Source organism: Pistacia vera, unplaced genomic scaffold, assembly GCF_008641045.1.
Source record: "Pistacia vera cultivar Batoury unplaced genomic scaffold, PisVer_v2 Contig196, whole genome shotgun sequence".
NCBI classification, from domain to species: Eukaryota; Viridiplantae; Streptophyta; class Magnoliopsida; order Sapindales; family Anacardiaceae; genus Pistacia; species Pistacia vera.
The window spans coordinates 909866-936369 of record NW_022195997.1 but is presented as its reverse complement, the minus strand read 5'-3'; the positions used below and the strand labels follow the sequence as shown (position 1 = coordinate 936369).

Below are 26504 nucleotides of genomic sequence, written 5' to 3'. Positions count from 1 at the left end.
AATTGTTTATTTATCCTTTCCAGATCGAGGGAGACATCCCATAATATTATTGTCAATCTGCTTGTACCTCTCAATAAAATAAATATCTCATTACTTTAGTTTTCAATATCCTATATATTAAAAGATACTTTTTTCATAAAAAATGATGAAATATTATTGAATGACGCTATTAGCGCCTACTAGATCTCACTTCTAAATAAACGTCGGCAAAAAAGTTTAAAGATATTACTAAATAAGTATTAAAAATAATAAAAGTTAGATATAAAAGTAGAATAAAAAATAAAGAAAGAAAAACAACTGTTTTAACATTATATAGCGCAAATTGATACATTGGAATAAATTAAGAAAGTTTTGAATTTATAGTTTTAAACCGAAGATTTCGAAGAAAATGTTAAGTTGGTGAAGATGAAATACAAAGCAATTGAAATTGAAATCTTATCGCAGATCCAATCCTCTCAATTTCTACAATTTCTTTTTACCTTCTCTCCATCCAAATGCTTCAATTTCACTCATTTATGTTATAAATGATGGTTGAAGAATAATATATATTTTTTTAAATATTTTTCTTCTTTCATTTCCTCTTTTTTTTTTAAATAATTTCTAGAAGTCCATATAATATTATATTACATATTTAAAAATAATAACAATAACAATAAATTATTGTTTATTTCTTGGATCATCATTTTTTTTCATCTTATTATTTTGTATCATATTGCTTCAAAATTATAAAAGAATAAAAATAATAAAAAACCAAAAAAGGGGATAAGTTCCAAGTTGTTGAGGTATGCTGGATAAATCGTTGATGGGTTTCCAATGATATTGTTATCTTTGGGACTTGAGGGTGATATAGTTTTGTCCTAAAAGACGTTTCTAGGTAGTGAGGATATCTTGGTGTTATATAAATGATCAAAACCCTCGTCTCCTAATCGATGTGAGACTGTAACACCAACACATATATCGCTTTTTTTTTTCCACAAATTATGACAAAATTGTTGAGTTATCAGGTAAAAGTATTTTAAAACATTAAAATTCAATACAACTTATATAATGTTAAAACGTAATCTTAACTAGTTAAATATAGCTTAAAGTTATTTAAAATGTGAGATTGTTTAATCTAGAGTTAACATTTTTTTTCCCACCCAAATAATGATCTAATAATATTTTCTCATCCACAAATTTTTAAAATACCACTTTAGTACTCAAATTTATATTATGATAACAAGCAAAAAGCAATCTCGGTCCAGACTGTTGGGGCTTTTGAAGAGGGGAGATCGATGAATCTTTTGGTGGTGGAAGATTAGATTTTGGTGGTTGAGATTGATCGGAATTTGACTTGGAAAAGGCGGCTGCGTAAATCCTAATCGCTTGATTGTTGGCGATTGGCGGGATCGGCGAGAATATGGTTTGAGGGGTTTTGATGAGTGATGATCGGTGAAAAGAATGGTGGCGATGTAGGGTCGCAATGATGTCGGAATCAGAAATGAAATATAAATTTGGATAATAAAGTAGTATTTTAAAAGTTTGTAGGTGGGAGAGTATTATTAAACCATTATTTAGGTGGAAAAAAGTCATTCACTCTTTAATCTAATCCATCAAAACTATTCAACTTCATGCACTTTTAATATGTAAGAAGGGATATAAGGTGAGGGACAAAAAATATGACCTAAATTTATTAAAAACTATGTAACACACTTTATATTGGTTTAAAATAATATGAAATGAAAACATTGTAAAATTAATGTATCCTTCGTCCGATCAAATCAAACGGCTAGAAAGTTAATTGATGAATAAGTGACCATAAAACTCAACATAACTCCTGCACTTATAAATTTCTTTAACAGTTGGAATAAAGCTACCCTACAGTTGCATCCACAATAAGAAAGTACACTTCCATTTAAAACCCGACACGCTATACACCATGCTATCGTAAGCCGTCTCTTCCATTACCTTGTCTCTCTCACACAATACACTACCAAGTCACCGACCGTCAAAACTGCTCTTATATTTCTCTTCATTGAAGGGAAAAAAAATTAAAATAAAAAGCAACCCATTACGGCGAGTGAACGGATATTATAGAAAAACTTGATTGTTAACATCTGTTAAGGGTATGTGCTCGATATTTATATGCAAGTTTATCCCGTCTTATCTTGCTTTTTCATTGATATTGTGCTTTCTTTAAAACCAGTGAAAAGGTGATAATTATTTATGGTATCTAATTTAGGTTCCTTTGATGCTCTCTTGTTTCTCTTGATGCATGGATTTTTGTGTCTTGATCCTTTTAGAGTTTTGTTTGCTTGATTGTGTTTGGATGGAGTTTTGGATGATCGTCTGATATTTTGCGGTGGAATTGTGACGGGTTTGGTTGATGTTGGTCTCATATTTTTGTTAGAAGTGAAAGATTTTAACTTTATGCTCAAATTGAATTTTTTTTTTTTTTTTTTTGTGTGTTCAATTTTGCTTTTTATTTTTCCATTTCTTGCATTAAGTAGCTGATGTTCTGGGTGATTATGTTATTAGATTGAATTTGGAATTGATCGATGAACTTTACTTGGTGTTTGTGCGTGCTACCTTTTTTAGTTGGTTGTTGATGTTGGATTGAATTTGTGTTCATTGGATTTTTGGTAAGCTCATAACATCAATGATTGTTTTGTTTTATAACGAGGCTTAGAGTAGACATTGATATAGTCAAGAGGTGCATTATTTGAAGGATTTTCATAGTTTGATTCCTAATGGATATAAGTTGGCAATGCAGTTTCAGAGAATGTAATTGTAGTTTTCTGTTTGGTACCTCATGATTGTCTATTAAAGTGTCTAATGGCTCATCCAAATAGAAAACAGTTAACTTTTGCTGTCATGAATTCTTGTTGTGTGGCCATATTGTGTATCTTTGCTTTGTTCTGATATGTTCCTGTTTNAACTGGATCTGGATCCATCCTTCATCACACCATATTAGGGCTTAAAAGCCCATTTTCAGCTCCATTAGGTGACCCTTATGCGATCCCATCATATTAAGAGTAAACGACAAATTCCCACTCAAGATTTAATGAAATTCTAGGTTGGCACCTTTAGTTTCATAAATTCTAGATTCGCACTCTTAAATGGATGTCGTTAGTGATATTTTAATAGTTGAAGGCTAAAATAGTCTTTTTCTCTCTTCTCTTCCCATTTCTTCTTCATCTTCGCCTCTTCCTCCCATCTTCTTCTTTTTCCTCATCTCAAAACCCCATCTCAAAACGGTTACTGTTTCAAGCCCCCCGCCTGATTCTAGCGGCGTCTTGACCTCCCGCCACCACCATCCGATCCTCCAACCCCACCACACAAAACCCCATCTATCCCCCACCCCGCAGATCCCGCAAATCACCCCCTAGTTTTATCTTGAAATTAGCCTAACCGCTAGCCTTTTCACCACTTTTTCGGCTCTATTTCACCCAAAACCACCACCACTTGCCTCCCTTAACCTCCCACACCAAAACCCGAGCTTTCTTCCGCTGACACCAATCGTCCCCACTTGGAAAACATCGACCACAACTAGGTTTTTTTTACGTGCCGCACGACTGTCCCTAGTCAGATTTCGGTTGATTCTAGTGGCCTTAACCCCAAACGACACCACCCTTGCACTCGCAAGCATCTCCCCTTCAAAACCCCCAACCTTCCCAACCACCATTGCTTGCTGTTCACCGTCGCCACTCAACTTTGGGTTTTGCGAAATCAGTTGAAATTAGAGTTCGATTGGGTTGCGGAATTGATTTTTGATTTGTTTGGTTTTTGATTTAGTTTTTTTTCTTTTGCATTTTGTCTCTATTTTTGTATTTTGTTTAATTCTTTATTTTGATTGTTGTGTTGCAGGGAAAGAAGAAAGGCCGATTGTGGTGGTTTGGGAGGGGGTAGTTTGGCCCGCTGTGGTGGTGATCTGGGATGGGGTAGTTTGACTGGTTGTGGTGGTGGTTTGGAATGGGTTGTGAAGAATAGTAGGAGAGATGAAGAAGAAGAAGGTCCAAGGGTAATTTGGTAAAAGAACCCTCTGCCCCTTGGTTTTATGAAACTGGAATTCATGAAACCAAGGGTACCAACCTAGGATTTCACAAAACCTTGGGTGGGAATATGTCGTTTACTCTCGTATTAATTACCAAACTAGTTAATTAATGTTTAGATGAACAATTATTAAACAAACCAAGCTTTTGATTGATACATTTTACACTTAATCTGTTAAATTAAATAGTAAAACCTTGATGAAATACTAACAGCAGTGGAAAAGTGTTATTTGATACTTGAGGGGGAATTGTTATTTACTGGTATTTTAAGGAGAAATTAATTTTGGAGTTGGGGGTGGAGGGGAAAGGTAGCATATTATACTAAAAGCCCTACTTTCTTTTGACTGAAGAAATTTTGTTCCCAATTGTCTCGTTCAATAACATGTGGAGGCTTCCAGATGTACTAATAGTGTTGATCAAAATTTTCTGGCAATGCTGCAATCAGCAGAACTCTGTAGATAAATATAACACCTCTCTTCTTAGGGGGTGACTTCCGTGATAGACCTTTCTAAATTTAGAAAGATCAAACCACACAACACCTCCCCCATAATATTAGTAAATTCAACAGCCCATGTTTAGACTTTATATAATCAAGTCAAAAATATATTTTAAGAGATGATGTGAAAACTGAAAAGTACATGGACAAGACAACCAAATTGGATTCTTACTTTTAAAATAGTAGTTGTATTCAAGTGGAGTTTTTGCTCCACCAATGCTCTTACGCCAACGCTAGCGGCGTGGCGGCAAATGATGAGCATGCCTAACCGTCAATGAGCCGCCAACCGAGTCAAAATCTCGTGTCCACGACGCGTTCCTTCGACTCCACTTCCGTTTCCTTTTCTGTCAATATTTCCAGGAAACTGCACATGCCATTCATTAGTTTGGTTATAAATAACCTTAGTCACGCGCTCTCCTCGCATGAATTATCATTCAAACCGCTGAGTTTCTGTTTCTCTCTCAGTTAGAATTTCGCATTTGTGATTCGTTCAATATTCAAGAATGAGTCAGGCATGAGATCGTATGCTGTTCCAGTCATCGGATTTGTTCTTCGCTCTGCTTCAACTTGGTTTTGGACAGAGCATATCTCCTTCACCTGCTCCATCTCGGACTACGATGGTATGTTTCTTGATTATTCTTTGGTTGCATATCTTTATTATATTCACATAATTATAAAGTCGCATCTCTTTACAGTTGCATCGATCGATCAAGGAATTGCTTACTTTCTTCTAATGGTGGCTTTAGCAGTTACATACCTCGTACATTAATTAATGTCGATTTCTTCCAACCCATTTTATTCTTTCACTCCTTGGAGAAATAATGAGCCCATATTCTTTTTGTATCTCAATTAATTTCTCTCTCTTGTATATGCAGCTACATCTTTAATATATTTCTTTGTTTAACTTGAGATAAATTATTTCTTAATATATGTGATCTTTTTGAACAAGAATTCCCTTGTATTTCATATTTGCCTAGGAATTTTGAACACTAATGAAATTGATCGAGAAAATCTGTCCTTCATTATTTAGGTTTACCATTTAGTATCAATAAAGATAGGTTCATAACTCAATCTTACAAACTCTTTCATAATTTTGATGTGGTAATTCGTAATTGGATAAGTAAGACTTATTGCGAGCGTCGAGCAGACAAGACCAATTTTTTAGTTGACCAATGATATACTATGTCGAGTTTGTGATATTAAATTATTATTGTTTCGATGAGATCTTTATGCTATACTAGAAAATTCATAATTTATTTGGTTCGAGAAAAAAAAAATCTACCATTGATAAGATTGGATGAGTCTTACAATATGAATGAACCCTCAATTCAAACAGCGAAATTCTCAAGTAGCCATGTAAATTTAGATCCTGCGATTTCCCGATTTTAACTTTCTTTTTTTTTCACTGAAACACCCTATATCGAGTCCACACCCAATATCGAATTCGAATTGTGTGAATTTCTGAAAACCTTTTCTATTTCCAGAAATTCTAAAACCGTTTCATTTCTTAGTGTCAAACTAGGATCCATAGTTCATAGTATAAAAATAGAGAATGTATTTTCTTTTCCCTAAAAAGACAGATTTGGAGATTATGTAATGCTTACTCTCAAACTCTTTATTTTCACCGTAGTGATATTCTTTGTTTCTCTCTTCATCTTCGGACTCCATCTAATGATCCAGGACGTAATCCTGGACATGAATAAAAACGTTGTATTAAGATAATACAACTTCCGTCGTCGTCTAGTGTTGCTGTAAATAGTAATCGACAATCGTTATAAGATAATACAACACATTTCAAGCTATTGGGTTGAAGATATTAAAGTAAAATTCAAAATATTAATGATAGAAAGCAACACAGAGAAAAAAGGGAATATCTTTATGGACCTTATTTTCAATTATGTGTCAATATTCCATTGTGTGGTTGGATCTATCCCAAATAATTGTTTATTTATCCTTTCCGATCGAGGGAGACCATCCCAATATTTTGTCAATCTGCTTTTATCTCTCAATAAAATAAATATCTCATACTTTGTTTTCAATATCCTATATATTAAAAGATACTTTTTTCATAAAAAAAAGGATGAAATATTATTAATGATGCTATTAGCACCTACTAGATCTCACTTCTAAATAAACGTCGGTAAAAGTTTAAAGAATTACTAAATAAGTATTAAAAAATAATAAGTTAGTTATAAAAGTAGAATAAAAATAAAGAAAAAAAACAACTGTTTTAACATTATATAGCGCAAATTGATACATTGGAAAATTAAGAAAGTTTTGAATTTATAGTTTTAAACCGAAGATTTCGAAGAAAATGTTAAGTTGGTGAAGATGAAATACAAAGCATTGAAATTGAAATCTTATCGCAGATCCAATCCTCCAATTCTACAATTTCTTTTTACCTTCTCTCCATCCAAATGCTTCAATTTCACTCATTTATGTTATAAATGATGGTTGAAGAATAATATAATTTTTTAAATATTTTTCTTCTTTCATTTCCTCTTTTTTTTTTTTAAATAATTTCTAGAAGTCCATATAATATTATATTACATATTTAAAATAATAACATTAATAAATAAATTATTGTTTATCTCTTGGATCATCATTTTTTTTCATCTTATTATTTTGTATCAATTGCTTCAAAATTATAAAAGAATAAAAATAAAAAAAAACCAAAAAGGGGACAAGTTCCAAGTTTTGAGGTATCTGGATGCTCGTTGATGGGTTTCCAATGATATGTTCTCTTTGGGACTTGAGGTTGATATAGTTTTGTCCTAAAACGTTTTTAGGTAGTGAGAATATCTTGGTGCTATATAAACGATCAAAACCTCGTCTCCTAATCGATGTGAGACTTTGACACCAACACATATATCGCTTTTTTTTCCACAAATTATGACAAAATTGTTGAGTTATCAGGTAAAAGTATTTTAAAGCATTAAAATTCAATACAACTTATATAATGTTAAAACGTAATCTTAACTAGTTAAATATGCTTAAAGTTTATTAAAATGTGAATTGTTTAATCTAGAGTTAATGTCTTTTCCCCACCCAAATAATGATTATGAACACTTTCTCATCCACAAATTTTTAAAATACCACTTTAGTACCAAAATTTTATTCTGATACGAGCAAAAAGCAAACTCGGTCCAGACTGTTGGGGCTTTTGAAGAGAGGAGACCGATGAGTCTTTTGGTGGTGGAAGATTTTTTAGTGGTTGGATTGACCGGAATTTGACTTGGAAAGGCGGCGGCGCAAATCCTAATCGCTTGATTGTTGGCGATTGGCTGTCAGCGAGAGTATGTTTGAAGGGTTTTGATGGTGATGATCGGTGAAAATTGTGGTGATGTAGGGTCGCAATGATGTCGGAATCGGAAATGAAATATAAATTTGGATAATAAATAGTATTTTAAAAGTTTGTAGGTGGAGAGTATTATTAAACCATTATTTAGGTGGAAAAAAGTCATTCACTCTTTATCTAATCCATCAAAACTATTCAACTTCATGCACTTTTAATATGTAAGAAGGGATAAAGGTGAGGGACAAAAATATGACCTAAATTTATTAAAAACTATGTACACACTTTATTTGGTTTAAAATAATATGAAATGAAAACATTGTAAAATTAATGTATCCTTCGTCCGATCAAATCATACGGCTAGAAAGTTAATTGATGAATAAGTGACCATAAAACTCAACATAACTCCTGCACTTATAAATTTCTTTAACAGTTGGAATAAAGCTACCCTACAGTTGCATCACAAATAAGAAAGTACACTTCCATTAAAAACCCGACACGCTATACACCATGCTATCGTAAGCCGTCTCTCTCATTACCTTGTCTCTCTCACACAATACACTACCAAGTCACCGACCGTCAAAACTGCTCTTATATTCTCTTCATTGAAGGAAAAAAAAAATTAAAATAAAAACAACCCATTACGCGAGTGAACGGATATTATAGAAAAACTTGATTGTTACACATCTGTTAGGGTATGTGCTCGATATTTATATGCAAGTTTACCGTCTTATCTTGCTTTTTCATTGATATTGTGCTTTCTTTAAAACCAGTGAAAAGGTGATAATTATTTTGGTATCTATTTGGGTTCCTTTGATGCTCTCTTGTTTCTCATGATGCATGGATTTTGTGTCTTGATCCTTTTAGAGTTTTTGTTTGCTTGATTGTGTTTGGATGGGTTTTGGATGATCGTCTGATATTTTGCGGGTGAATTGTGACGGGTTTGGTTGATGTCGGTCTCATATTTTTGTTAGAAGTGAAGATTTTAACTTTATGCTCAAATGAATTTTTTTTTTTTTTTTTTTTTTTGTGTGTTCAATTTTGCTTTTTATTTTTCCATTTCTTGCATTAAGTAGCTGAGTTCTGGGTGATTATTTATTAGATTGAATTTGGAATTGATCGATGACTTTACTTGGTGTTTGTGCGTGCTCCCTTTTTAGTTGGTTGTTGATGTTGGATTGAATTTGTGTTCATTGGATTTTTGGTAAGCTCATAACATCAATGATTGTTTTGTTTTATAACGAGGCTTAGAGTAGACATTGATATAGTCAAGAGGTGCATTATTTGAAGGATTTTCATAGTTTGATTCCTAATGGATATAAGTTGGCAATGCAGTTCAGAGAATGTAATTGAGTTTTCTGTTTGGTACCTCATGATTGTCTATTAGTGTCTAATGGCTCATCCAAATAGAAAACAGTTAACTTTTGCTGTCATGAATTCTTGTTGTGTGGCCATATTGTGTATCTTTGCTTTGTTCTGATATGTTCCTGTTGCTTTGTTTTGAAATGCGTATATTGAATATGTATTTTGTTTATAGCATTTTCAATTTTGGATCGAAGGTCTTAATTATCTGCCAGAATAAACACTCTTATTTTGTAGAGTTTCAAATGAATGCCATGTGTTTTATATTCTATCTTTTCTTAAATTTACATAATGGAAGCATTTTGCTAAATATCTGAACTTGAGTCTGTTGAACAAGTTTAAATTTGAGTACTTACTATTAATAGGTCTTCTTTTCTGATTAATGTTTTCTTATATGAATTTCGATAGTGTAAATTCATAGGTTATTAATATTTCTTCGGGCTTGGAGATTAAGGATAGACTGAGATTAATCTTTGCATGGGAAAAGAATGCCAGATTTGCAACGTGGAATTCGTCGATCAAGAGGCTTAATAAAAGCCAGGAGAACAATGTTTGTGTAGCTCAAACTCCGCAGCTTGGTGCTGGAAGAGGTATGACTCCCAAGCCCTGTCTTGATATAATTTGTAAGAAATCCATTAAGCTGATTTTTTCTTTGTCCATATCCAGCCCCAGCGGGTAGAGGTAGAGGTTCTAGAGCAATGAATCAAGAGAATACCAAGCGTTTTGCTGCTGGGTTCATGGTCGGGGTGGCACAGGTTTGGATTTGCCCAAAACAGGTAGTTGAGAAAAAGGCTGAAAAGTTGTTAGCGTTGAGGAGGAAGGAAGCATGAGTCCACTTCCCGAAAAGGTAGTTACTTTCGATGTTTTCTTAGCTGTTACTGTATTATTAGGGGCTCAACTTTCTGAGATATTTTTTCTCTTCTTCTTCTTCAGTTTATTTACTAAACCTACTTAATAATGATGATTTTTTATTTTAAGCTTATTATATGATTTATGTTACTGGATCATTAATTTGTATTTTCGTACTTATGATCACAATGCAGGAGGATATGTTGTGAACACTTGTAAGTAAAAGAGTAGATGCAAAAGCAATTAATTCTATCCTATTCTAAAATGAAAGGCACACTTTTGTTAAGCCCAAATTAATACTTTTATCTTTCTCAACTATTGCCATTGTAGTTCATTCTTTCATTAAGCTTTAAATCTTTGATGGGATCTCTTTGCAGTGCTCTGAGTATTATATATATTCTTCTTACTGTGACAAGTAATCAAAGTATACATATTCTGGCCAAATATTTTGAACTCTAGTAATTATTATATGCACTTAAGCTGTATTTCTGTTTTTAGCCAAAATTATGTGGCTGTTGTTAAACATTGACAACTTTGGTTAATCACGTTACATGTCCTTATAGCTTTAATTTAACACAACCTATTTCTTTATGTAGTTTCTATCTAATCTACTGTCTGCATTTCTACTACAGATACAGTTTGGCAACTCCCCTGTGTACAAGGTAGAGAAAAAGCTGGGAAAAGGGGGATTTGGACAAGTTTATGTTGGAAGAAGGGTGACTGGTGGTGCAGGGCTAACTGGGCCTGATGCCTTTGAGGTTTTATTCTCGTGTGCAGTTCTGTTGAATCTGTGTTAGAATCTTTTTGGAAGTTGACTCTGTCGTTAATGGCATCCTGCTGTTATGTTTGTAGGTTGCTATGAAGTTTGAGCATCGAACTAATAAAGGGTGCAGTTCTAGCCCTCCTTATGAGTGGCAAGTATACAGGTAAAAATGCGTTCTTACTATTTTTTGAATTCTGATTTTTATGACCTAACTAGTCTATCGGTTTCAAAATTACTGTTTAGCACCCTTAATGGTTGTTATGGACTTCCTTTGGTCCATTACAAAGGTCAGCAGGGAGACTACTATATCCTTGTGAGTTTGCAATTTATGCTTCTTTTACATTTCATGGTTATAGTTTGAAGATGTTTTTTTCTTATCATCCTCATGGATGATCTTCCTAGTCTTTCTGTACTAATCTTTTTGGGGGATCTGTGAATCCAGGTCATGGATATGCTGGGCCCAAGTCTATGGGATGTTTGGAACACGAACAATCAGATGTATGAAGCAATTATTATCCTTTTCTCTTTTTAATAAAAAATTATTATAGTAGTTATCCAAAGCTACGTTCTGCCTTTGGTTTCAAAGTTCTTCTGATTGACACTTTCTTATTTCTCATTGTCTCTGCTCCTGGTACAGGCTGTCTGAAGAGATGGTGGCTTGTATAGCAGTGGAGGCAATATCAATTCTACAGCAGCTTCACCTCAGAGGGTACCTTGAAATTGTTATGTTCTGTGGATGTTTTTTCGTTCATGCTTTTATTGTATCTTGTCCACAATTTGTTGTTTTCTACCTCAGTTTTGTACATGGAGATGTTAAGCCGGAGAACTTTTTGCTTGGCCAGCGTGGAACACCTGATGAGAAGAAGTTGTATCTAATTGATCTTGGTTTGGGTATGGCTTCTCTTGCAATCAAGTTTTGAAGCACACTTAATGGCTTATGGAGATGCTCCTGTATTTTCTGTCGTGGATAATTGTAGAATAACTGGTCTATTATTGTGTCTGCTTCAGCTTCAAGATGGAAAGATGTAGCTTCTGGACGTCATGTAGATTATGATCAAAAGCCTGATGTTTTCAGGTAATTACAGTCTTCCAACTGGGGATGTAAGCTTGTTCTTTTAACACAGTGGCTGATCAGGTCGTGGAAGTAGTTTAACTTCATTTGCATGTTTCATATCTTACATATTAGGCGGTTATTCCATATGATAATGTCTTCTAGTTATGCCTTATTGGATAGCTACGACTTATTTTTCCTGGTTTATCTTCCTTATGATTAAATGCTAAAAAAACATTGTATGTTGTAACATCCAGAAATATCTTATACTTGTTACAGGGGAACCGTACGCTATGCAAGTGTGCATGCTCATCTAGGTAGGGTAGGAAGTCGAAGGGATGACCTTGAGTCATTGGCCTATACCCTCATATTCCTTCTCAGAGGAAAACTTCCTTGGCAAGGATTCACTGTGAGTTGATTCAACTGTTTATGTATTTCTATTGTAACTTCCTAGCTTTTGACTGCTGAGCATTAATCTGATTATAAGATATTCCGCTGTGCCATTTATTTTTTATGCAGGGAGAAAATAGGGGATTCCTTGTTTGTAAGAAGAAGATGGGAACTTCTTCGGAGATGCTTTGCTGCTTGTGTCCTCCTCCTTTTCAGCAGTTTCTTGAGATGGTGACCAACATGAAATTCGATGAAGAACCCAACTATGCGAAGCTTATTTCCCTTTTCGACAATAGCTTAGGCTCCAATGTGTTGTTGCGACCTATCAAAACTGAAGGAGCTTTTAAGGTTGTTTCCAGGCATCTAAGTTGACTTGTTAATTTTTCTATTATACATGGCTTCCTTCTAAATATTTATTGATAAATCTTTTATGCTCTTTAGGTGGGTGAAAAAAGGGGAAGATTTCCTGCTGATTTGGAAGATGGTGGACAGTTTAAGAAGAAAGTTCGGCTGGGTTTTCCAGCTTCTCAGTGGATCTCTGTCTACAATTCGAGAACACCAATGAAGCAAAGGTAAAGGATGCGATGCAATTTAGGTTTTATAGCATGTAGAGCCCCTAATCTCTCTACCAAGTCAGTGAAGATGAATCTAGAAATTACTCGGTTCATAATCTTGATAAAGGCTTTTGATGCCACTAGTGAGCTGAGTTAAAACCCTTCACCAGGATTGGGAAGTCCTACCCTGTTCTGCATCATCGGAAACTAATTATATATATATATATATATATTTTTTTTTTTTTCTCTCAAAAAGGAAGAAGAAGAAATAGAAAGGCAGTGGCCAATTCTATTTATTTTGCTTAGATTTTTGTTTCTAATCATCATTATTACTAGAGTGTTGTTCTGGTGTCATTAGTTATGGGCAATCTTAATGCAGGTACCATTATAATGTTCTGGATTCGAGACTTCACCAACATGCGGAAAAGGGCAAGGAAGATGGTTTGTACATTAGCTCCGTAGCTTCATCCAAGAATTTGTGGGCGATTGTTATGGATGCAGGAACAGGGTTTTCTTCCCAGGTTTATGAATTATCTCGTAGTTTCCTGCACAAGGTTGGTATTACTAAAAACTCTTTGCCCACCTTTTAGTACTAATTGAATCATTTCAGCAAGTTCATTTCTTCTATCCTAATTATTTTCGTCAGGAGTGGATAATGGAACAGTGGGAAAAGAATTACTACATCACTTCAGTTGCTGGTGCATGTAACGGTAGCGCCTTGGTGGTTATGTCGAAGGGTAATAGAAATTTACCAAGTTTTTTCCTATATTTGTCTCTTTGTTTTGTTTTTCATGCATTCATATTCAATCCGACATCTGAGATAGTAAAGTTTGGTACTCTAAATTTGTTTTGATGATCAGAACAAATTTGCTATGGCATTGGGGCCGGTGCCTTTGTGGACTGCCTAAGCCACTTGAATAAGCTTGGACGTAATTGTTCCATATTTGCATGGCAAAAATTGCACTTTGATTTCTAGATGTAATATTCATTATTAGACCTCATTTGCTGCGGAATTGGGCTGGTGCCTTTCTGTACCCCGCCAAAGCCACTTGAATTAGCTGAAGACTTCAGCATTCCATGTTTGCATGGCACAAATTGCACTCTAAGTCATAAATTTCTAGATGTGATAAATGGAATTCTGAGGACATTTTGATGTTGCATGATCAATATTTTTTATGGGCTTTTTTTTTTTTTCATAAATTGGTTTAAGGTTTTAACTTTTTGCCAGATAGCGCTTCTTTAGCAGAATCTACTTATGCACCATAAAGAAGTATCTTCTTGTGAGTTGGACTTAAAACAATATATTAAGTAGAATTAGTGGCAAGATGATGCCATAGATAAGGAAGCTTAATTCAGATAACTCATTTTGACACAGTCTTCAAATTGATTGACCAGTTTCTGGTTCCTTAATCTTGCAATTGATGTTTAGCTGTTCAATGTTTGTAGTCTAAGCTACTAATGTATCCTTTTTCCGCTTGCTTCTGAAGGTACACCTTATACTCAACAGTCCTACAAAGTTAGTGATGTATTTCCTTTTAAATGGATCAATAAGAAGTGGAGAGAAGGCTTCTTTGTAACCTCTATGACTACAGCAGGTAGCAAATGGGGAATTGTCATGTCCAGAAATGCTGGTTATTCTAATCAGGTTGTTCAATTTTCATCTGTTATACACTCTTGTCTGATGGAATACTGCAGAAAGCACTTACATCTTTTGTATTCTGTTATCAGGTTGTTGAGCTTGATTTCCTTTATCCTAGTGAAGGGATCCATAGAAGATGGGAAAATGGATATAGAATTACCGCAACTGCCTCTACAGAAGATCAATCTGCATTTATACTTAGTGCATCCAAGAGAAAATCACAAGATATAATGCAAGAAACTTTGCGGACATCTGCTTTTCCTTGTACCCATGTCAAGGTACATCTAGATTGGATTATCCCACATTTTCATTTCTGCGATAGTAGTTTTCTGGGGAGCGTTTACATTACTGTTTGAGATGATTTGATGCTATATTCTTTGGTTTTATGTTAGTTTGTTTGTGTGCTTTATATGCCTTTTTTTGAAACTTCTAAAATTGACACAATTCCCGATGTATGTTTTTCCCAAAAGTTGGTGAGGGTTAAGGCTAGTAAATTTATTTTGGCGGAGCTTGTCATAAAAAATGGTGCATACAAAAATATCTCTTGGTCTCCCCGACGGGTGGACAAATGCAGTATGGTTTGATATTTTGGCCGAACCATACTGTACCAAAAAAATTTGTAAAAAAAGACTGTACCATAGCATACCATATAAGTTTAAGAACCAAATGATATCGTACCGAACCGAAAAAATTGGTACGGTTTGGTTCATTGGTTTTTTTGTGGGGGGCTTTTTGATATTTTTAGGGGGGGTTTTATAATATTTTCTTGGGGGGGTTTTGCAATTTCAGGGAGTATTTGAAAAAAAAATTTAAAGGCAAAAAGATAAACGGTTCGGTTTTAGTAAACCAATAGCCGAAAATCGTACTGTACTGTATGGTTCTTAGAAAAAAGAATGGAATGGTTTTTTGTCAAAAAACCATTCCGTACTGAACTGAACAGTTTCATGGTTCAGTACGATTTCACCCTTTTTTTTGTCCACCCCCTAGTCTCCCTGTCTCACAAAACACTATCAAAATACCTTTTGGTTTCAGATATCATATTACTCTGAGGTGAAAGTGCAAACCAAGGATACTCAAGTTTTGTTGATAGGGTTTTGGGAAAAACATTGTCCTTACCCCTTTAATTGAGACCAAGCTATTCTAATTTAGTTATAATTTTGGTGCTACCTACTTTCATTAAAGTTTAAAGAGTGATTTTACTGTTGCCAACTGAATAATATTGTGCACCTTTGAATTACGCTGATTAGTGGTTGGAAATTTGTGTCCACATCTTAAGTCATATCTTTATTTGTTTACTCTGCATGGAGTCCCTGTGTTGCTAACTTCATATTTTGGATGGTTCAAACAGTAATTGCTATCTGGAGCAAGGTTGTGCACTGATCTTTTAATTTTTTGTTCTTTGAGTTGATGGAATGTAATAATTTGGGGAGTAAACAACCTTATAAAAATGGTTTTTGCTCCAAATCATTGCACAAGTGCTAATGATAATTCATTGAGATCCCTTTGTCAGCAATTTAGTGGACTCTGAGGGCCATTGGTGTCTTAGTCATCAGGCATTATAATGATTGTTTTCTGTGTTTACACTTTACAATATTGAAACTTTTCAAAAGGTTACAGTTGGAGTTTCTGTTCAGTATTTGTAGTGAAAATGATTAGTTTCATGTTATAGATAATAATTATTTTCTGTTCTTGTCTATGTGGCAGGACAAGTGGTCAAAAAATCTGTATATTGCATCCATCTGCTATGGGAGAACAGTATCTTGATTTCTGGATTTGGAAGGAGAACTGCACCTGTAAATCAAATGCAGGTAGATATTCCAGTCTAACGCCAAACTAGATATTTCATATTTTCATTTGTTATGGGGCCTTGACAGATATGGCCATGAGTTTTTGTTGTTTTACTGCATCTGAATCGTTTCTCAGTGTGTTGTTTGATATGATTGTATGTTATGCTTACAGTTGTTGTTGCACTAATATAGACAGCATGACATATCATATGATCATTTCCAAATCTACTAACCGCATGAAGTGTCTGTTAGTGTGTTTCTTTGCTTAGTTGTAATATGTGAATCAATTGCTGTATGGCTTAGATGAAAAAAAATTCTAAAGCCAACCCACTTAGCTTATTGCCTAAAAAACATATAATCAAAACCAATGGAGGATTAAATCAACCACTAATTATCTTTGCATCTCTGTGCTTGCAAACACACTAGAAATACTTCTAATTTAATTGAATGCAGTTGGAAAAATTTTCCCTTTATGAAGATTATCGTAGGTTGACATTACATTGCACCTTTCTTGCAAAATGATTCTATCAATGCCCATATTATCTTGGGTCAGTTTTGGAGTTTATCCTCAGAGATAAGCAAATCCTACATCTTATGGCTAAGGTACTGATGATTCTGCCTTGCATAGGAATTCTTGCGCTTACTTTTTTATGTGGACATTGTTCATCGCTTACTTTTTTATGTGGACATTGTTCATGCAATAATGCCTTTTGGTTTGATTTAGCTGCATCACTGCATTTAGATTCTATATATCTTAGTGCATAAATATTGTTTTATGCTGTATCTGTATTAGAGGGATTTTGACTTTGTACCATAATTTTAAGATTTTACAGGTGGTTGGATTGCCTAAGAAAGGCATTGGCAGTCCTTTTGGATTAATCTATAGTATGCAGAGAAAAGAGCTGTTGTTGTCATGTAGAGATCACCTTTGTGGAGAAGTATTGAGAAACTTGAATTGGGCGCCGTTTGAAAATCCAGACTCGTGGAAGAGTTTATACAGTGCCGGAGCCATCTTTTTAGTATTGGTTCCAGAAGACTTTTCTCTCGTCATATTGATGACATTGACCTCTTATGCGGTTGAAGTTTGAAGAGGTTCTGTCGTATTACTACAGATTTGAGAGAGTTCAGGGAGTTACTATAAATATCTCACGTGACTACCATAGCTGTAATCGATTGGGAAAATGTAAATTGTTGGAACTTTCTGTTTAAGAAATTTGTTCTTGTTGAGGCATTGCTTTAGAGTTTGAGCGGGGTTGATTTGGGTATTGGGTGCATGTCTACGTGGAAAAAAAAAAAAAAAATTTACAGTGGTCGCATTCGCACTTACAACCAATTAATTATGAGGTTATCATATCCAACACACTTGATATGTATTCGTTTTATGACTAATTGGTTGTACAACCATTGGAGTGGAAGTCTCTCATGTATCAACATGCTTGCATGCTAGCATTTTTGGAGATTTGAGACAGTATGATCATCTGCCAGACAAACTACTGAACACATTAAACACAAATCTCTCCTGAAGTCCACTTTAAATTTGAACTAAAAACAATCACTGTAGTCAGATGGTAAAAGAGGTAAAAGAAGTTTTATGAGCTCTTCAATTTGAGTCTCTACATGCTATAGGGGTAGTCATTAAGGAGTTTATTTGCCCATTGACTTTAAGCTCTTGGGGGATAAGCATTGTTTTAAACTCGGACCAGACTGGTCGAAATGGGGCTCGATAGTTTCTTGGGTCCGATTCAAGTTTTAAGGGGTTTTTTTTGTAATGTTTCAAATTTATAGGGATTAATTGTAATCTATATGGGTGTTTGGAGATATATCAAAAGTTTAGGGATTGGTAATTTTTTTGGATATTTTTGAAATAAATAAAAATTTAGGGATTAATTTGAAAATTTTAGGGGTATTTTTGTAATATATTAAAATTAAAGAGATTAATTTATAATTTTTTTTAAAAATCTCAGCTGGTCGACCCGTCGCCCGGTCACTTTACTGGGTTTCACAACAAGTTGAGTTTTAAAACAATGAGAATTAATTGAGGTAGGTGCAAACTGATCTGAATACCTTCAATCATCCAAAAAAAAAAAATTTGAACTATCTGAATCCGGTTAATATTACAACTAAAACGAAATTTTCTAGGGTGCAGATCATATCAACTTAATTTTATGATTTAACCTCTTGATAATCTTTATTCTCTGACTCATTATAATCTAATGCTTATTAGAAAGAAGTTAAAAAAATGTAATTTTTGTTATGCTGAAGTAGTCAAATCCCTTCTTAGGTCTGCACTGAATCATTATGACAAAAATAATAATACTAAATCCCTGCAATTGATGCCAATTATGTTACAGGCACAACTGGTTTTATTACAGTATCATTTTCCCAGTAAATGCTTCCTGCTGAATGGAATGAGGTGGTGCCAACATGCGTGCTTATTGACTATATTCAGACCTGGAGACAAACGGTTTTAATAATAGGGAAATAAACATCCTGTACATATCTACAAAACTGAGGAATGGGCAAGTTTTCTTTCTTTCCGTCTGGGTTCTGAAAAAGTTAGATGAATGGCAGCCGAAAGGTTTTCGCTCGTTTTGGATGCCAATTATTAATTTTATAAATTAAGGTTAAAGAACCACATGGGTATGTTTGTATAGAATGCCGCAGCTTAAAAGTAGAAACTGTGCAGTCACGTGCATCACATGCGTGTATTAAAGTATGTGATGGGATCCACTTTATGCGCAGAAGTAAATGGGAAAATCCATGTCACTCTGTGTTGGTTTATGATAATCAGCCTTCCACTTTTCAAAGTTACAGGGGTTTGCTTGCTTTGGTCAAATTAAGTAAAACAACTTGAAACTCTCTTTAAACTTTTATGTAAGAGCCATTAGCCACCCAACTTAGACCATTCGAATCTATCACTCTTGTACAGGACAGGAACCGGGTCCATATGCATTTATGTTGCGTCCCATATGCCATTGTCATTCTCTGATTGGGGTCTCAAACTTCACCTGCAATTAACAACCTCCCTCGCTCTTGTGCAGTAATGGATATCAGAAACTGCTGGTGCAACTCGGACGCAGACAATAGAGCCATTCGATTGGGGCAGAGTTATAACGAGGTTAGGCCTGTGAACTCATCTTCTACCTCTGGATTAACCAAGTTAAGGTGGAAAGTTCTGTGGATGAAGTTTAAGAAAGAAAAGAAGAAGATGTTTGAGTCTGTATCTCCTTTGCAGGTTCCTTATGATCCCTACACTTACTCACAGAACTTTGATCAAGGGTTTGCATGGGAAGAGCCTGATAATCTCTCCAGATCATTCTCTGTGCGTTTTGCTGATCCTTCGAGTATATTTCTTAAGAAAACAGAGATGTGATGGAAGATATAAACAACAGTCTCAATTCCTAAACTTGGTTTAGTTTGTATCTTGCGTATAAATATCATTGTTACTTGATTACATAAAGCCTTTTCAGTAGTGTTTTAACTATTAATCTCACTCTGTAATGCGTGCAAAGATGCTCTATTGATTAGGATCTTCTATCTTATTTGTGGAGTTTTCTCTAGCTTGCATCTTAATTGATCATTTTTCCCTTTTTGGTTTAATGTAAAACTATGGTAAAGGGAGAGGAGAGAAAGATAAAAAACTAGAGAAAAGGAACAAGCTTGCAAACTCAGTGTTCTTGCTTACAGGATTCAGGTCAAGAAAGTGATGCTTGAATTGGATGGAGAATTTTAATCCACCAATTATCCAAATAGAATATAAGATAAGAAAGCTTGATATTCCAATTCCTTTTACTTTGCTTGCCACCAAGATGAAAATGCTTCAGTTAAGAGTGAGAGAGCCTTTAACTTTTGACATCTAAGCTTTTCTGTGTTCTCGTGGAATCTGGAAGCTGCAGTTGATCCAAAATGGAGAATAAAGAAAATAAAACGTCTTTTTCTTGAAAACAATGGATAATGAACATATCAATGTTAGATTTTTAAGTGTATTATGGTCCTCTACTTTTAATATAATTATTTATGGTCCTATATCACTTTTATGTTGATGTAGATTATAATAAATAAATACATACGGTTATGTCTGTTGGACAACTGCATTTATAAATGAGATTTTATAGGTTCCTATTTGATGCAATTTTTCCTTTTTGATTTTTAAAACCATCGTTCTAAAAATTACAGTTAGTGAAAGACTTTGTATTCTAAAGAAGCAAGAAAACTAAACAACAATTGTATTGGTTGGAGGTTTGTAAATTAGTTTCGTATATATTCCATGAATATTTAGATATTTATAATTATGAGTATTTAGATGTTTATAATTGATTGTATTATGAACTTTTATATGAATATTGGTATAGATATGTACTTACAATCAAAACAAAATTAAAGAACTGTGAAATTCACGTTTAAGAAGCTTGTGAAGTGAGCACTCGTGTAAAGGCACGCAAATGGATGCGATGTCAAGGCTTGTTTGACTACCATTTCAAATTAACACTGGTACTTTTTCTCTCAAAATAACTCTCATATCTCAAATTTCTCTCAAATAACCCCGGTCAAGCCAAAAATCTAGCCTAATTTTGACGCCATTTGACATCTCTGACACCACCATCAGCATCCCCTTATCCTCTTCACTAAAACCCCTAACTTTTTCACTTGATTGCACCTCAGTGAGGTACCGAAATTTGGCTGGAAAGGGGCGACAAAATGCAAAAACCTAAGGGAGAGGCGACAACTATCGCAGGGGATTGCCATCGGTGATGTTGGGGGTTTTGGTGGGAGGAAGCCGGCGATGCTATTGGTGGTCTTGGGGGTGGTTTTTGCTGTTGGGACTTGCCAGAATTTGGATGAAATGTCGATTGACACTAAAAGCAACGACCAGTGATTGGTGGGTTCAATCAGGCAGGGAGGTTAGGGGTGTTGATGTGGGGGTTGAGGGGATTATAATGGTGGTGTCGGGAAGGGTCGATTGTGTTGGAAACAGGCTAGAATGGCTTGAAATCGCCGATGGGGTAAATTTGAGAAGTGATAGGTTATTTTGAAATTTTTTTGTGGGGTTGAATTTGAGAAATGAAAGGTTATTTTGAAATTTTTATCTTTGAAATGATCCCCAAACAATTTTCTGTTAATTTAAGGGTGAGAATCTACAATTTATGAAACTAGAGGTGGCAACTTGTAGATTTGCCAAACCTTGGGTGGGAAAATGTCGTTTACTCAATGTTTTTTAAGCTACAGAAAATTTACAATTGTATTTGTTGTATAAGCAAGCATGAAGCTGTAGATTTATTCAGTTTCATGATATGGAAGAGCATTGAGCATGATCTGTCTGGGCATTTTATGCTGAAACATGAAATTATTTATGAAATTAATAGTCATTTTCAGTATGAAGAAGTTAGATCAGTTGCCATCTGTAACAAGGTAGAAGCCAGCAAACTTATCTTCTAATGCGAGTATCTATTATTAAGTTATTACCAGAAGAGATCGGCTCAAGAATATTGGTGATGCTTAGAAGGAATATTTCTAAAAGGTCTTTCAATCAGAAATTGGAGTGAACATAGTTAGTAATGAAAAAAGAAGTTGCTCTGCAATACCACAGGAGGAGGTTTAGAGCATAGGGACAAAATCGAACATTAAGCTCAATTCATGCTTCCATAAACTATATATAAACTCTGTCGGTCCGCTCTCGAATTTTGTCATTGCATTTCTTGCCACATCTACCAGATTCAGCTCAATCCATCACTGAGGTCCAGTACCAGTGAACTCATGGTAAAAAGCTTTTGTTAAAATGTGACAAAAAGGGCAATACGTCACTGTCTCTCTGTGATGGTTAATAGGAGAAAAGTAGAGTTAACTGCCACTCTACCAGTAAACTCAGCTCCATAACTGTCCCATCTTCTTTTATCGGTTAAGATTTAACGTTTGAGAAGCTGTAAAATTTAAGTATTATCATTGACGTTTAAGCGCGTTTCATCGTCCCACTCTCACAATAAATGAGGTTAAAAGTGGAAATAAATGACATCATAACTACGACGTCGTTTTCAGGCTTTGCAAAACGAAACGACACCGTTGCTTTGGGTCACACTTCACAGAGAGTTCTTCCTGGTAGAATGACGCCAGAAAATTAAGGCAGAAAGGAATTACAAACAACAAACACTACCGGTAAATATCCTCTTCATTTCTTCTCTTTAGGGTTTTTGTGTAAACCATTAAAGCTTTCACTCAAGTTTCTTATAATGGCGACTGAGTTGTCGATCAAAACAGACAGAGTGGAGCAATTCTTCGACGACTTGGAGGCACAAAGAACGATTCTTTCCTCATGCACTCAGTTATTTAAAACCCTAACCTACCATTTCACTTCCCTCCAAGAGTCCCTTTCCCATAAGTCCAAATCCCTAGAATCGAAATTCCTCTCTTTAGAATCCACCTCCAGCGAAACTCTACAATCCCTCAGCCAACGCGAGAACTCAATCCCCGAACGCGAGTCAGTCGCCATTGCTCTCCTCAAGGACCAAAAAGAAGCCGCCTTGGCCGATTTTCAAAAACCCGCCAAATCCACCGAGCTATCCGAGACCTTAAAGTCCTTGTGTCGTAAAATGGACTTCTCTGGACTATTAAAATTCATCATCTCCAAACGAAAGGAATCCATGTCGTTGCGCGCTGAGATTTCTGGGGCAATTACGGAGTCCGTGGACCCACCGAGACTGCTCCTAGACGCCGTGGAGGAGTTTTTAGTTCAGAAGATGGATAAAGTTGGGGTTACGGATAAAAGGTGGGCTTGTGGAATGCTGGTTCAAGCCATGTTTCCGGAAGGAAATAATGGTAAAAAGGCTGTGGGGCCCGAGTTTGCGAGAAGCGTGGTGGAGAGAGCGGCGGGGATTTTGGAGAGCTGGAAGGAGCAAATGTTTGATACTGAATTGGGTCCCGCGGAGGCTGTTATGTTTTTGCAAATGGTGGTGGGTTTCGGGTTGAGTTCGAGGTTTGATAATGAGTTTCTTAGGAAACTGGTTTTGGATTTTGCCTCCAGAAGGGATATGGCCAAGCTTTCGGCATGTTTAGGTTTCGGCGAGAAATTGGGAGGTTTGTTCTTTATAACTTTGAAGAAAAGAGTTATGTGGAGTGAAATGCATATTTCTTTATAAACTGCTATTTGTGTTTTCTTGTAAAGGATGAAAACTTTCTTTATATGACTGTGAAATACAATGTAGCTATTCAAATTTCCTGAGGTAGACAAGTCTGAGAATATGATATCTTTTTATATTTACTAGTCCGATAAGAGTATCAATATTCTAGTGTTCTCAGTAGCCTAAGAATTACATTTGAATGCAAAATGTTACATTTTCTTCTGCCTGATTTGTTGGTGAAAGTGGTCATGTTCTGGAAATTCTTTCCTAGATATTCCATGTCATGATGCAGCAGAAAATTGAGTTTTCAACAGTAATAATGGGCACACTGTTATATCCACTCTGGCATATGTGATTCATGTATTAATGTGAATGCATGTAGCATCATATAAAATGTGCAGGAGTTGCTGTCCTCATGATTTTATTGTTGGTTTGAAGTAATAGTGGCTATAGCTTTAGTTGGAACTAGGATTGGTGTTACTTACTTTACTACCTCTGTTACCTTCAACTGTGAAGGGTATTTGGTGAAGTGAGAACTATTTTTACATCTGGCTGATGTCTTGGAAAATCTAGTAGTACTTGAGACTTCATATATGTTTAGCTTATCATTTTCTTTAAAATTTCTGTCATGAATGCAGCTGGCGAAACATTTAGCTAATTCTTATTTTGGGAAGATACACAAATTTGTTCTCTTTCAAATGTATATATCTTCCCATGCTTGCATATATGTTCACAAATATTGTACCCGCATATATGAAAATATATATCTGATCTTTTTCCTTTCTCTCAGTTGCAGTATAACATCAATATGAATGGAAAAATTCTTACTACCACATAATCTTAGAAGTAGTGACTCTGTAATTCATGTTGTATACCTTCTCAAAATATGCATGAGTTCACAGTCCACACATCTTAATATTTTCTAGAGGTCCAATTTTTAGAAACTAGGACTCTCATTTGCTTTTTGTGAAGTTGCATTTGCTCTGATTTTAAATAAATAAATGGAAAATATGTACCTCATTATGTGGTCTCTATACCCTCTTTTGTTACTTGGTATCTACTTCTGTATCCTCCCCACAGATCAAAGATGTGTGTTGACGGTGTAGATCATTGCAATATGTTGAGCATGTCTTTTTATTTTCGATTATAGGATTCATATTTTCAAAGGTAATATGTGTACTTGAGGCAAAAACCAAATAATATGAAAAATAATGATCTATGTGATATTGGGTTTCAGAGTTTACTTTAATTTGTTGTTAACTCAACTTAGTTCAGTGTCAATGCTAAGTTTGTTGGAGTTGGCTGAATGAATTGTTTTACCCTATTTGATTGGTACTTCTATCTCCATCTCTTTCACCCTCTTTGTTTACTTTATATAATATAATAATATATGTTTTGTTTCTGTGGGATTAATTTTTAACTTCAGCCAGTATTTTTTATTTTTATTTTTATTTTTTTGTTTTCTTTACTATGTGGTCCATCTTCCCCTTTTCTATCACAACCCAAATTAAACAGATCCACCTTCGAAATTGGCAGGGGAATTTTTATCTCTAGACTCTTTCGTTCACCACAAGAAATCTAACCAACTAGACTATCTCATGAGGGATAATATAATATAAAATGCTTAAAACTAAAAGGAACTGCTATCATTAAGAAAAGATGAACTAAACGAAAACATGAATTCTCTGGTCTTTTGTTTTATGATTGGTTGCATTTGTCTATTGTATCGGAATTTTATCAATTGGCCAAGTTGATTGAAGAAATCTATGAATTTTACAGATATAATTGATGAATTAGTGAAGAGTGGTAAAGAGGTAGAGGCGGTTTATTTTGCTTCTGAATCTGGCTTAACTGAAAGATTTCCTCCAGTTTCGCTGCTCAAGTCCTATCTCCGGAATTCAAAAAAGAATGCTACAACCATATTGAAGAATGGCAATTATAGCAATGTGGCAACGGTATGTGGACTTTTACCTTCTGTTTTTGAACTAACCGTTACATGCAATAGTATTAATATATTATGATTACTTTGTATCTATAAACTATTGTACTTCCAGGAGGAATCAAGCAATGTGGAATTGAATTCCATTAAAGCCATCATTAAATGCGTAGAAGACCATAAGCTTGAATCAGAGTTCTCTGTTGATAGTTTAAGGAAGAGAGCTGCTCAGCTTGAAAAGAGCAAGGCAGAAAGAAAGAAGAGTTCAGCAACCAATAGCAAGCCCCAAAATAAGCGAGGCCATGGTTCTAGTAGTAGCCGCAGCAGTGGACCACCTGCCTTCCGGCCAGCTAAAGCAGCCAAGTTTTCAAATGCTTACCAATCTTTTGGCCGCAGGAACCCAGCCCCCCCAACACCACATAGCCCAGCGCCGAGATATTCTATTTCTACCCCATACAACTATCCTAACCAAACTGTCTATGAAGGTGCTACCGCTGCTCAATATGGAACAACTTATGTTGTGCCCCACGCACAAAGTCCTGCCGCCATCCCTCAACAGCACTACTCTCTCCCAGTAGACAGTATAGGTGCTGCTGGGTTCAGAGCCAGTGGTTCTTATAGTTCACAAACTGGGTATGGTGCGTATGATTATAGTTCTGCACCAGTGTCCTCTTACCAATCGTCATCATATACACAATAGTATGTAAGGAGCACTAGTCTGACCATTAGTCATTTTGTTTTGTAGATTTTTGGTAGTTGGCATTATATTTTTGAATTCGTTTGTTTATTACTACAACTACGGAATTAAATGTGGGAATGGTTCAGATTCCCCATAGAGGCATTATTAATTATTTTGTTTGGAAGCTGGATTTGATTCCCGTTTTCAAATTTTGACCATGCTGATGTCTTATTTTCTCTGTGAAATTCGTCAAGCTCACGGATTTGGATAAACTTGACCGACTAACCAAGCACTGCTGTCATTTTCACTTAAATTTAATTCAAGTTGCTCATTGATTGTAATTTAACAAAATAAATAAACAACTTAAAGCGTTTTAGGCAAAATGGTTTAGCAAATACTCTTTCACCTTCCAATACGTCAAACGACCATATCAATATCTTTGCAGATTATTTATTTAAACTTAAAGCTAAATAAGTTTGTTTCATAAATCCTAGATTCAAATCACTTCCTTTTTTTCATGTATCGGCTATTGACCCAATCCAGATCTTGACCATCCTCAA

General features: G+C 35.1%; 2 protein-coding genes across 6 annotated transcripts; both read left to right on the top strand.

Moving 5' to 3' along the window:
- Positions 1-1959: 1959 nt before the first annotated feature.
- LOC116127843 (casein kinase 1-like protein HD16) lies at positions 1960-17632 on the top strand. Of its 5 annotated transcripts, none has more exons than XM_031413499.1 (19): positions 1960-2105; positions 9606-9774; positions 9851-10031; positions 10666-10791; positions 10886-10959; positions 11040-11109; positions 11239-11294; positions 11434-11505; positions 11593-11687; positions 11805-11871; positions 12127-12256; positions 12367-12585; positions 12679-12809; positions 13171-13345; positions 13438-13528; positions 14279-14436; positions 14520-14708; positions 16135-16238; positions 17042-17632. In XM_031413499.1, the coding sequence occupies exons 3-18, from the start codon at positions 10011-10013 to the stop codon at positions 16192-16194; spliced, it is 1734 nt and encodes a 577-aa protein (XP_031269359.1). In that variant the 5' UTR covers positions 1960-2105; positions 9606-9774; positions 9851-10010; the 3' UTR covers positions 16195-16238; positions 17042-17632. The 5 variants fall into 5 exon arrangements, with proteins under 5 accessions (XP_031269359.1, XP_031269360.1, XP_031269361.1 ...); XM_031413500.1 differs by having other exon boundaries at positions 1964-2105; positions 9672-9774; XM_031413501.1 differs by having other exon boundaries at positions 1967-2105; positions 9680-9774.
- A 4666-nt stretch (positions 17633-22298) lies between these two features.
- On the top strand, positions 22299-26159 carry LOC116128047 (FRIGIDA-like protein 4a). The gene is made up of 3 exons (XM_031413718.1): positions 22299-23285; positions 25109-25284; positions 25384-26159. The coding sequence occupies exons 1-3, from the start codon at positions 22442-22444 to the stop codon at positions 25963-25965; spliced, it is 1602 nt and encodes a 533-aa protein (XP_031269578.1). The 5' UTR covers positions 22299-22441; the 3' UTR covers positions 25966-26159.
- The last annotated feature ends 345 nt before the right edge of the window (positions 26160-26504 follow it).